Source organism: Hydra vulgaris, chromosome 10, assembly GCF_038396675.1.
Source record: "Hydra vulgaris chromosome 10, alternate assembly HydraT2T_AEP".
NCBI lineage: Eukaryota > Metazoa > Cnidaria > Hydrozoa > Anthoathecata > Hydridae > Hydra > Hydra vulgaris.
Window position 1 is genome coordinate 25,773,407 of NC_088929.1, and position 14,094 is coordinate 25,787,500.

General features: G+C 28.2%; 1 protein-coding gene across 1 annotated transcript in view; it reads right to left on the reverse strand.

The window, feature by feature from the left end:
* The window catches only part of LOC100209540 (dynein axonemal heavy chain 10), a 107,052-nt gene that overhangs the window by 34,364 nt on the left and 58,594 nt on the right, over positions 1–14,094 (reverse strand). The window contains exons 33-38 of the mRNA XM_065807620.1: positions 5,693–5,827; positions 1,118–1,270; positions 846–1,034; positions 561–707; positions 256–447; positions 26–144 (exon numbers count right to left, since the gene is read on the reverse strand). Coding sequence (XP_065663692.1) covers positions 26–144; positions 256–447; positions 561–707; positions 846–1,034; positions 1,118–1,270; positions 5,693–5,827 — 935 coding nt within the window. The remainder of the gene's footprint in view (positions 1–25; positions 145–255; positions 448–560; positions 708–845; positions 1,035–1,117; positions 1,271–5,692; positions 5,828–14,094) is intronic.

Below are 14,094 nucleotides of genomic sequence, written 5' to 3' on the forward strand. Positions count from 1 at the left end.
TTAATAGTACAAAAAACTATTATACTTAGTTTGTGCTTGAGATAAGGTATTTATAACTACTGATTTTCCACCTCCAGTTGGTCCAACAACCATGGTAGTATGTCGAGTCATCATTGTTTCATAGAGTTGAACAATTTTATCAATCTAAATTGCAATTAAATAAAAAAACAATTTTTTATACTCACCTTCCTGAAGTAGAGGGGTCATCACAGTCAAGGAAGCTACACATTTTTTTAATTGTATAAAGATACAAACCTGATTGGGTATTAAAATATAATTAGCATCTTTAAAAACCACTTCAATTGCATCATTCAGGTTTTTATAGCCTACACGTGGACATTCCAAACCAGGAAATAGATCTGCTATTAATCCAAGGAAGAGAGGAACATCTTCAAAAATAAACTTTGGTAGGTTCATGTCACGAAGAGCTCTCATAAGAACGACATCCTTAAATTTTAGTTTAAAAAATGGAATTTAGGTAACATAAATTTAATTTTAAAAAATTTCAGTAAACATTTATTCAATGGAATATTTTATAAATAAAACTATACTTTTGTTACCTCATTTAGTTCAGTTGAGTTTCTTTTCAATTCACCAGCCATTACAAGTACTGATTTTAAAGCACGCAAGCCAAAATCATAATGTGATTGTTTAGAGAGCTGTCCTGCTGCTAACTTGTATAAAACAGTCATTTTCTTGGCTAAATCCTTTAAACAAAAAAAAAATACTTGAGTACTTTAATTGAAAACTTAATGCCAACTACATTTAAGCAATTCTTACACTGTTTACAAACTTTTTTAATCAAATAAATGTCCACCTTGGCTAATAATTAAATAAAAGTCCACCTTGGCTAACAAAAAGCCTTCTGAAAACAGCATAATTTCACAGATTAGTTGTAAATCTGGAACAATACACATAACTGGTCGAAATAAAGCTTTAACACTTTCAGGCAACTCAGTTCTACCTGCATAACCAGGATTCATTGTGATGAATAATCCCATTCGAGGATCCAAACTGATTTCACTACCTTCAAACTGTAAAAATGGTTAAAACAAATAATTATTTAAAAATTTGAAACCAAATAAAACTCTTAATAGATATTTGTGCAATTTAAAACCTGTAACTTTCGTAGTCCAACAATCAGAGCATTTTGAAGGGTTTTAATTTGAGTTGATACTACAGATAACACTGATATATCAATGCGATTGAACTCATCAAAACAACCCCATGCACCACATTGCGCTAAACCAGAAAATATTTTTCCAATAGACTAAAAAAAAAACATCAATTTAAGTCTAGGAAAATAAAATACTGCAGTCTTTACCTAGCATCTGTCAAAACCATAATGTTAGTAAATGCTATCATAATTGAGTGTAAGTGTTTTGTTGTCTGAGCTTTAAAGTACAATTTATTCAATTCATATTTCTGTAATAAATTATTAATACAAAAATAATAAAATGCAATGGAATATTTCAGAAAGGCCTATATTTTTTCTTTATTTGGTTTTTATTTCTTAAAATTTTTTTTGTTTTATCAAGACATAAAATTCTGATTTAAGTTTTTTATTTAAAAAACTCAATTTGGAAACTATTGCATTAAAAAGTTGATATCGTCTCTTAGTTTATTATTCTAATTGATTGATAGTGTCAATCAATTAGAATAATAAACTTTCAACCAATTAAATCAGATACATCAAAGTCCTTCAAAACACTTTTCATTCCAACATTTCCAGCGCTAGTAAAGTATGCTAATCTTCTTTTTGTTTTTGACTCCTTAAATAAAAACTTACCATCTCCTATCACAAACTTGTTCACAAAAAGTAGATAATTACATTCCTACTCTACTAGAAATATACACAATGGAAAACTAAATGTATCATCTTTTAAAACCCAGAAGTATGGTAAAAATTCTGTTGTTTGTCAGTGCGTCTGTGAATGGAACAAGAGCATGGCATGCATTTTGAATGAGTCCAAAAAACTATATCCTAAAATACCTATACTCTATCTTAAACAATTTAAAAAAATTCTAAAAATCTTTTTATTCTAACTTTTAGATATAATCCTTACGATTAAAATATTATTTTTTATTTTATTTTCGCTATTACTACAATTATTATCAGTACTTTTTGTTTATTTCTTTTTTTTTAAATTATTAAAACCTGCAAACTATGACTTCTACATGTGTGTTTTAATGTATGTTCTATGTGCTTTAATCTATGTGTTTACTGTCCATATGTTTCAATGCATGTCTTTGCTTATTATTACTTATATTATGTTTAAAAATTGGTGTCACTCCTTTGATCAGATTTCTGTATGAGTGACACCATCCTAAATAAATCATTAACTTATTATTATAAATAATTTTATGCTCATAACTACCATTATAATATTAGTTATTATTATTATTATTTTTTAATTTTAATTATTGTAAACATACTTATTATTACTATAATTTGTATTAATTTTTTTTTTGATCTTATATTATTATAATATATTATTACTATTATTATTGTTATAATTATTATTATCAAAAATATCGTAAAAATGATTTACGTAAAATAAATAGCTTGCTGTTGTTGATGTCGTTGTTCTAATACTATAGTTTTATGCTATCTTCTGTCATTTTAGGTGCATTCTACCAAAAATCCTCAAATTTTTTCCGTGCTAAATTTAAAGATTCATTATTAATTAGTACGACTTTAAGAATAACTTTAAGTTTAATTATTATGAACTATAAACTTAGCAGTAAAAAAATAATTACTTTTATGAGAATTTTTGGTGCCAAATAAATAGACAGGGATGTCTATTCAACATCTCATAGTGCAGTATTATCGAGAAGAAGGAAAACCACTTTCTGTGATTTCAGGAAATGTATTTTTTAGGTTCATCATTCTTTGAAGTAACAAACTTATGAATGTTTAAAAAAGAAGAGTTAAATAAAGTAAAGCTTTACGAAATGTGTACCCAAGAGTCTAGCAAAGAAAGTTATAAAAACTTTGGCTTTTTTTAATTTATTTTTTATGCAAGACCTTCTGAACCTTGATAATTTTTTCCAATTGCAGGTGCATTAGCTGCTCAAAATCTCCTTGTTGTTCAATGTCAAACTGGATTGCCAAACCATTGTTTAAAAAAGTTTGCATCAACCCTAAATCTAGTGATGAATGAATTTTATATAAATGTATATTGTGGCAAACTCAGAATCTCATGATCCATTCAAACTATTCACAAAGTATATAAAACCAAACCCAATGCCACAAGATTAAGACACATCCAAAAATGTTATTCATGATTATAGATTTTATTCCAACCATGAAATTGGAACTATAGAAAGTGCTTTTCCTTCTTCTTGATTCAATCTTACAGTTTCAGTTACTCTTTCAGATGTAAATTCAACAAATTCTGTCTAACTGTTTGTTTAGGTCAACCCTGAGGAAGATCTCCACCAATTATGGAAAAGCACATTGAACATTATTTCTTAATAGATAATTGTTCTTCAGGGTGAAACATTTGATTGATTTCTAGGGTGAACTATTTGATTGCTCTTTAGGGTGAACCATTTGATTTTTCTTTAGGGTGAACCATTTGTTCTCTAGGGTGAACCATTTGGGAAGTGCTAATTAGTAAAGTGTTATTAAGTTTTATTTTTCAAATGCAATAAGTCAAGCATTCAGATCATTTAATTTCACAAGCAAAATCTTTTTGTGAACATTTAAACAAAAAATCAGTCATCTCTTTGTTGGCTTTTCATAAGCAAAGAAAACATACAGTTTTTCGGAATTTATCATGATTTTTTGCTTTATTTGTAATTTTGAGAGAAAAGTAAGCTGGGTTAACACTTAAAGGTTAAAACTGTACAGTACTATTTTTTAGCAAACTTTGTGGATTTAATTTCAACTGCAATCAAATCAAAATAAAGCAACACTTTATGTTTCAATAAAAATAAAATGCAGTTTTTAAAAACAAACTTTTAAACTTCAAATTAGAAAAAATTTAATTTGAAAATATTGATTTTCATTAAAAAGTAAAAATCAATTTTTCTCCCATGAATGTAATAATTAGATTTAGGTATCTCCGGAGCTGTTGTCTAAAAAACTTGTTAAAACTATTTAACAAGTGCTTATCAGAGTCTTGTTTTCCAGCATGCTGGAAAGTGGCATCTGTTATCCCTTTTTTCAAAAATTCTGGAGAGCGATCTGATTCATTTAACTACCGTCCCATTAGTCTTCTTCCTATCATAAGCAAGGTTTTTGAATCATTAATTAACAAACACTTAATTTCTCATCTTAAATCTTATAACTTTTTCTATCTTCTCGTTCTACTGCTGATTTGTTAACGGTAATAACTGATAGGTTTTATCGTGCATTAGATAGAAGTGGAGAGGTTAAGACTATAGCATTTGACATTTCTAAAGCTTTTGCCAACTTCCAACCATTATCACATCATTGTAATGTTGTCTGTTTCTCTTTCCTACAAATACTATAATGGGCACAGCTCTAAAAAGCTAGCTTCTCTTGTGCTATCTACTAAAATTCATTCTTGTGTTACTCTGAGGTTTTCCTCCGGACAGAAAGTTCAAATTGGTTTGCATTTTGTGGCACTGTGTTATAACAATACTTTAAAATATATTAAATATTACAAGATTTTTTTCATTGCGGAATGATGAGCCGCCTAACATTTGAAAGTTTGTTTAAAAAAAAGCTTAGAATCAGCAGAAAAAAATAAACAGACCAGTTAATCAAAGATTATGAGTTCCAAAAAAGAACACAATCATTTGGACTTTCTCTACATTGATTATTGAAACATGCAACTGCTATTAAATATGGAATTTCCATACTGATATAATTGGGTTTTTTCTTATTAATACATATTGGCAACATAATAAAACTTCAATAAATAGAAACAGATTAGCATGAATCTCAAAAGTATTTAAAAAATTAAAACAAACAGTATCTGAAAATTCTTGCGATTTGTGAAATTTTCACAAATAAACAAAAATATTACCATTGTTTTGCAATTAGGTATTTAAACTCGTGAATTAAGTTTAAGCTAGGGGTTGATGAAATATTTAATTATAAAATGATAAAGTATTTATATTAGAAAAAATAAATTGAAAGTCATATATTTGAACATTACTTTTATAAATATATATAATGTCTAATAAATATCATTTTAATTTGTGTAATTTTAACAGAGAAACAAGAAAGCGTTTTTTTTACTTGATAAGGCTCTGTGCAAGATATTCCCAAAAGAAGTTTTAAAATCATTAAGGATGATACTTAGAGAAAAGTTAAAAAAGAGATTAGGACAGGAAAAATGCCAACATATTATGCAGTTATAAGCAAGCAGTTCATAATAAGCAAAATTTTTTGATAAAGCAATAAAAATAAATAACTTCAATAGACAAAACACTATTATGATATTAATCAATAATAAAGAGATCAAATAAAAAATAATTTTATTTGATCTCTTGATCAAATAAAATTATTTTTTTGAATATTGTATAAAGAAATTAAATAAAAACAGTATTATAATTATTATAAATAAATTTATCAAAATATCATAGAGCCTTCATTAAATAATATGTACACCAGTGCAATCTTGCTTACTTGCTCATGGGCACACAAAAATTTAAAAAAAATTTAGAGCACTGCTATTTTGTTTTTGGTAATATAGGTATATGCAGTAAAAAAAACCTTATAGTCCATGCCTTCACCACAATTTGTTACAACACATAACAATCCTAAAGCTTTAGCAAGATCTTTAACAGTTTCTGTTTTTCCAGTGCCAGCAGGTCCTGCTGGTGCTCCACCCAAATACATTGAAAGTGCCTAAAAAATATTGAAAATAAGGTTTATCTAAATATAAATAAAATAAGGTTTATCTATTATAAATATATATATATATATATATATATATATATATATATATATATATATATATATATATATATATATATATATATATATATATATATATATATATGCCATCCTGTAACCTTTTTATGAAGTATGAACCATTATGCCACCTTTTTATAAATCTCTATATATAACAATGATTAGGCAGATTGGTATTTATAATTTACCGAACACTTTTTTTTCTCCACTTCTATATATATATATATATATATATATATATATATATATATATATATATATATATATATATATATATATATATATATATATATATGTATATATATATTAGGGTGTTGACTTTTAATACTTTTTATGAAATTTTTGAAACACTATAACATTAGTGGATGAGTATTCATGTATATTATTTGGATATATCTGTTATTTGATTTAACTTTTTTAAAAAGCCACCTGCCACAGTAATCATACATTAATATTAAGCTATTTGAAAAGGTAATATGTTATATTGGGTGGGTATGTTATATATATATATTAGGCCATCCCATTTTGACCCTCATGAACAAATTTTATTTCACGGAGTGTCTTAAAATGTTCCTAAGATATTGGTTTGTTAATGAATTTTTTTTTTTTTTTTCTGGATGAGTATTTATTCTCGCGCCATTCGTTTAAAGTTTAACTTTTTTACATTTTTTGAGTTTTTATGGGCAGTTTCAAATGATCAGCGCGAATAGAAATTTATAAACCGGAATTCGGTTTCCGGAATCTTAATTCCTTGGAGAAAAACTGGCTTCAAAGTCATCAGTGACAAAAGGATGATGTATCATGTCAAGAAGTATGTAGAAAAGTACATAGCATTGAAGAAATCCCAGAAAAAAATTGGAATTGGTTATCTTGAGACAAGAAATAAATTTGAGAAATCAATGACAGGTAGGGGATAAATATTATTGTTAAGATTTTCTAGTCAAACAGCCAGTACTAAGCTAATTTATTGTGAAGTAAATAGTTTACTTTTTCTTGTTCTTACCTAATAAAATTAAATTTAAAGGATTATTTTGGGCTGGAGAAGACATTACGCTTCTTGAACGTAGTTTAAAGACTGATAGGCTAAGACTGGAAGCAGATAAGATTGAAGATTTAACCTTCATACGGGACCAGCTAAGTTGCAGAAAGATGGTGATTGGAGCGTTGGACGGTCGGTTTGTAGATGTTAGTAATAGATCTGCATCAAGAAATAACTCTAAAACCTCTGGTATAGTAAAAAAAACTTTCCATGATTTCTCCGGATTTTCCTCTGAAAGTGAAATGATTACTGATGACTCTAATGATACATGTTCCGAAGATGATTTTAAGATTGGTAACGCATCAAAGAAGAAGACAGTTAAAAATATGACTCTAAAGATACCAAAAGACATTTTTTCAAAAACTGCCAGAACTGCTATTGGGATGGGAATATCTACTAACCAGGCAACAGCACTTATCTCTTCTTTTCTTTGCAATGCCGGTGGAGATATAGAAAATGTAACATTATCCCATAGCTCAACTCACAGGATTTTTGATACAATAATAAGAAATGATGCTGGTGTTCTTAGAGCAAACATAACCAGTATGGTTAAGACGAGCGGCAAACCCATCATTGTGCATTTTGATAGCAAAATTATCAAAGATTATACGGGTAGCATAGATGAGACAAAAGACCGAATTTGTGTGCTTATAAGGCATGACAATCAGTCCCATCTGTTAGGCGCTCCAGGGTTGGAACACGGCAGTGGTGAGGCTCAGTTCACAGCAATTCAAAATCTATTAGATTCTTTTGATCTAGGGCAGTTCATCCACGGAGTTTGTTTTGATACCACTGCTTCAAACACTGGCTATTTAAAAGGAGCTTGTGCAAGATTAGCTAATTTTCATGGCCGACCATTGCTCTTGTTAGCCTGCCGCCATCATGTAGGAGAGCTCCATATAAAACACTTTTGCAATGAAGTTGCAGTAAACAAATCTGTTGGACCAGAGAATCAACTATTTAAATCTCTAAAGCAGAACTGGCATGGTATTGATGCAAACAACGAGAAGATGCTGTTGAAATTTAATCACCAGAATGTTAAGGGTACCTGGTTGGAGAAGCAGGCTCTATTGGCGCTAAAAACTTGCAAGGACCTGATAGATAAAAACAAGTTAAGAAATAGTCAGGTAAGGTTAAAATAAAGAAATATATTACTTTAAAACAACTTTATACCAAATATATATACCAACTATAAAAATAGAAAGAAGAAACATAAAAGTTTTTAATTAAGTTGTAAATTATATACATTTAGACTTTTGAGAAGCGCAAAGATTATTGTGAACTGGCAGAGCTTGTAGTTATGTTCCTTGAAGAAGATCAGACAGTTAGGTATAAAATTCACAAAACCGGAGCTATTTCACACGCCAGGTTCATGGCAAAGGCATTGTACTATATGAAGTTCAATTTGTACTATATGTACATTGTACTATATGAACTTCTCCCTAAGATCAGACAGGTTCTTTTTCTGAGTGACGAAATTGTCAAAGAGATCAACAGAATGGCTGAATACATTTCTCTTTTCTGGGCATCGTGGTTTTTGACCTGCCAGTTTTCTGATTCTGCAGCTTTTGAAGTAAAACTTAATTTCCTAAATATTTTTATATTAGTCTCATAATTTAAGAATAATTTGTTTCAAAAAAATACCAACTAAATTGTTTTAGAATAATGACATAAATAAATGACACTTATTACATTAGATGTTAGAGGTGTCATTATCAACCTTACTTACTATCTGTATTGCATTATTTTTAACTCACACTCTTAGGATCAACGAAACTATTGGCAGATGTGCCATTACAATGCGTATGAGCCTGCCGCAGAAGTGGTATTAAAATCATGGCGAAACCATATGTGGTATTTGGATCCATCAACCGTGGTGCTGGCGCTAGCATGTTCTAATAAAGATCACTACATCAAAATGGAAAAGATGGCAAAAGTTCTTTATTCAACCCAACGGAGTGGCATTAAAAATATAGGAACGGTTAGAACCAAAACTAAAATCCTTTCTGATAGCAGTTTTTTGTTTAATATAGATCAACCACCAGGTCTTGAATCATATATTTCGCCAGATTCCTGGTTAATTTTTGATATCCTAGGTCATACTTCTGAAAAATGTTTATGGATGAAACTCCCTCAGATTTTTTGGAAAGAATTTCCAGGATACAATGAGTTTCAAAGCTTCGTAAAATCTGTCGAAGTTGTTAACGACTCATCAGAATGTGCAGTAAAACGCATTCAAGATAATGTAGAGCGTGCGAAGAGCGAGGAAAAACTTCAGAACCTTCTCCAAATGAAAAACTCTTGGAAAAAGCCATTTAAAAAGACGAAGAATGGATACAAGGAGTCAGTTACAACGCCTGCTCCCTCGCTACTGGCTGTGAGTTAATAATTCAAAACCTTTCCAATATCTCTAATAATTAGAATTACCTTACTGTAGACTCTAAACCTTGAAAATGTATTAAAAAAAAAACTAAATTATGTGATTTTTAGAGATATGTGTCTTAAAGGAAAGAATTTATTATATATATAATAAATATAATAGCAGCTATGGCAGTACTTAGAGTTCTTACTTTAATATCGGAGGTCCGAGGATTGATGCCGGTTTAGTCATATAAACGACATTTACTAGTAAAAAAATTTCCCGCGGTGCTCTGTGATGAGCACTTAAAATTTAATGAGAATTTAAAATAACACACACAAAATCTAAGTAGATATTTTCTGAAATATATCAACACATTTTGATCTAGTTAAATCTACAGCAAAATATTTAAAGTCCTATAACAAATCTTTTGGGGGTAACCATTTTAAGTTTGGCTTTGTTTAATCTTAGGTTCCAATAAAAGTAATTTTTTTAAAAACATCATTTGATACCAATAAGAAGTAAAAAAAAAAAAATATTGCACCATGACTGAAAATGACCTCATAGATCAACAAAAAGGCACTTTGAAATAACACAAATGTTGATTTTTCTATCAAAATCAGTGAACGGTAGGCATTGTGTATTTCTTAACTCGAAAAGCACAGTGTTTTTTTTGGTATGGGAACACATGAAGAGAATATAAATGAAAAAATTAACTGGATTCGACATCAGAATCGATTCGCGCCGTTGTGTTGAAAACTGCTCAATTTTGGTCATAAATTGCCTAGTGCGTAACTTCGAACGACCGGCGGGAATACTTCTAACAGGAAAAAATTAAAAATAAAAAAATTTGACTTATAAATATGACCTCTACGCCACTCATTAGCGACTCCGCATGTAATTTGGTTGTCAAAAAAAAATTATGGGATGGCCTAATATATATACCAAATAAATCACAAAACAGAATAAAAACACACTAAAAGTCATCTCTGAAACCATTAACAAATAATAATAAATCATAATATATTTGTAATATTACCTTTCATGCAAATCAAAGATAATTTCATTTCATTTTGAAAAATATTTTTCAAATATTTGTCTTTTTTAATATAATGGAATAATTTCAGTTACATTATATTTTTTAGAATCCCATAAACAATCAAAGAATTTAATTAACAAAAGTAAGAAAAATTGGACAAAAAATTTAGAAAAAAATAGATTTCACAATGTTACTAGAAAACATGTAGTCAGTATGGACAATTTAAACAGTTTTAAACAAATGCCATCTAACGCTACATTGATTAGAAGATTCAAATCAATAGTGTGTTTAGAAAAAGTTAAATAGAATCAAAATAATTTGCTTAGAACTGAGAGAATTATGGCAAAAAATTTTATTTCCTACTTTATCAATGCAATCTGTTCATCATAAAGTAAAAAATCTAATAACAGATTATAATAAATATTCAAGAAAACCAAAAAAATCAGTTAACACTTCTTTTACTCAATTGTTTGACATTACTGATTTGAAAGGTGCGTGGCTAACAAATGAAGACAAAAATTTTTAAAATATGCAGATAGAAACACAAGGAAGAGCAGGCTGTTGTTCTAATAAAGTAGCTGACCCAACAAAAATTCATCCATCAAAGAGGATCAGAAACATCCAAAATGAAAACTCATCAGAAGTTCTACTGATGTTAATACTGATTCTGATACTATGGTTATTGATACAACTGCTGTTAATTCATATAAAAAAATGGTACAGTAACTAGACTACAAAAAAAATTTAGTGACCTTGGATTTGATAATCCACAGTATGTTACATGACATCATCATGTTCTGGACAAGGTTTTGAAGTTGGTCATTGATTCTGTATGTCCTGAAAAGTCTACCTCACCTGACTTACACTATTCTTTTATTAAATTCATTCTTAAATATTATAAAAATCTTGTCGAAGCATTTGACAGTAGTGGTCCTTCTTTTAACTGCAAAATTTTAGGATCGAGAGGTGATATGAAATGGCTTTACATTCTATGCAAAGCATATCTTTTTTATAAAGAAAATGGATATGTTCCTAAAATTAATTTTCCTAATACATTACCATCTCTTAACTGTGCACGATAGAATTCAAGAGCAATTTATGCACTTTCAAGTTATTTTCTTGTTAACTCATCTAGAGAACAACTTGAAGTAGTTTGTAATTTTGTTAGTGGTAACTGGCACAGAATATGGTTTGGAAAACATATTTTTAATATATATGATTTTAGTGATCTTGAAGAAGATATCAAGAAAGTTGGTAATTGCCAAAAAGCTCTTACTTGTTTGAAAACGCATTGGACTAAAGAACCATCAATTATTGCAAACATCCAGCGCAGTAATATATGTGCTGAAAGAGCAATAAAAGTTGCTCATGACTTGTCTCGATGTATAAACTCTGAGAAACTTAATTTAAAATTTATTTTGTCTATTATCAAGATGTAAAAAAAAGAAAATTAATTAAAAACTGCAAATACAAAAACAATATTGTTTTAATGATTAGAAATATTTTTGTTTTTTATTGGTGGGTGATCTTTTTAAAAATATAATGTAAATGAATATGATTTTATGTTGTTATACATAAATGTTCATTAGAAAATAATATAGAACATATGTGTTGTAAAAAAGTCAACACCCAAATATATATATATATATATATATATATATATATATATATATATATATATATATATATATATATATATATATATATATATTTGTATATATAAGGGAGAGGGGGGCAGCTTTGAAAAAATGCATTTTTGAAACGTTTTTGTATTCAAGCTTAATAAAACTAAATATTTTGTGAAGATGATATTTATCCTCGCACCTGTCACCTGTTTTTCCTAACATTTTGCCTAAGCTGGACAAAATATTTGATTGATTTATTTTTGAGGACAAAACGTAAACATTTCGATGTAAAGTTGTAAGATTATCCTGACCACGTTTCTTACTTGTAAGATGTTTAATGTTATTTATAAGATAGAATAATTCATAACATTTACAATTAAGCAGAAAATATCAATAATTGAGATAATTTTGTTTGAAAAAATCATTGTTTATTATTTAAAATGCTGTTGGGGCAGTTTTGAATAAAACAAATGGGCACCTTTGAATCATTTAAACTTCTTACACTGTATTGCTTGATTATTACGGCCTGAATTTTGATTGTCTAATATTAAAAATGGTTCAAAATTATAAAAAAAAAAGAGTGACAAAAGTCATAGAAGAAAGATATTAATAATACTGTTCTCCAAGCTGTAAATGGATTAATGAGGCCAAGCAAAACTGCTAAAACTTATAATATAAAATGTAATACTTTACATTACAGAATAAAAAAGTATAAAAATTTATCTAAGACCAAGCTTGGTTTGACAACTAAATATACTGTTGCACAAGTATTTAACAAAGATGAGGAAATAATGTTAAGAGACTATCTAATAAAAAGCTCTAAAATGAATTATGGCTTAATATGTAAACAAGCAAGAGAATTAGCATTTCATTATGCTATGAAACTTTGCAAATGTCCAAGTAAATGGATGGAAAATAAACAAGCTGGTATAGAGTGGTTGAAGGGTTTCATGAAATGTCACCAAGAACTTTTACTTAAAAAACCTGAAAATACAAGTTTGCTTTGTTTAACAAGTTTCAATCAGCACAATGTAAATCAGTTTTATGATAACTATAAAAAAGTTAAAAAAAAATATAATTTCACTCCTGATAGAATTTATAATATCAATGAAACCAGCATTATGATAGTAAGTACAAGCACCCTATGTTATAGCATCACGTGGAACAAAACAAAAAATACTTTCATCTATGTTGAGTTATCTTAACTTTTAATTATCTTGATTTTTTACACAGTTTTTTGTTGCTTGTAAAGATTCTTTTAAAAATTATTTGAGGTTTATATATATATATATATATATATATATATATATATATATATATATAAATAAACACACACATATACAGAGTGTTAGCCAGCCTGACAATGAGGCCACTCTCTCTCTCTCTCTGTCTCTCTGTCTCTCTCTCTCTCTCTCTCTCTCTCTATATATATATATATATATATATATATATATATATATATATATATAGATAGATATATATATATATACATACATATATATATATATATATATATATATATATATATATATATATATATATATATAGATATATATATATATAGATACATACATATATATATATATATATATATATATATATATATATATATATATATATATATATATATATATATATATATATATATATATATATATATATAGATCTATAGTTTGTTGTCTTTGGGAAGAGCGGAAGGAAAAAAGTGATTCTTACGCCAACACATACGTCACTTTTAATTACTTTTGACTTTCGTCCAATATTTTCGTGTTGGATGAAAGTAAAAACCATTAATTTAATTACAAATAAATCGTTTTTTAAAAAAACCACAAAAACGCAAATTTAATTGAACAGAATGTTTTTAAAAACATTCTTAATGTTTTTAACAATATAAACAATGTTTTTATTTTTATTTTTTTTAATAAAATGTTTTTACTTTTAATTTTTTTAATAAAATGTTTTTATTTTTATTTTTTTTACTGTAAATCATGCGCGGAGTGTTGATACATTGTCTATCTTATAGCCTGACTCGCAAGGGAGTGCTGCTACATCGACTGACAAATAGCCTGACTCGCAAGAGAGTGCTGCTACATCGACTGACAAATAGCCTGACCCGCAAGGGAGTGCTGCTACATCTAC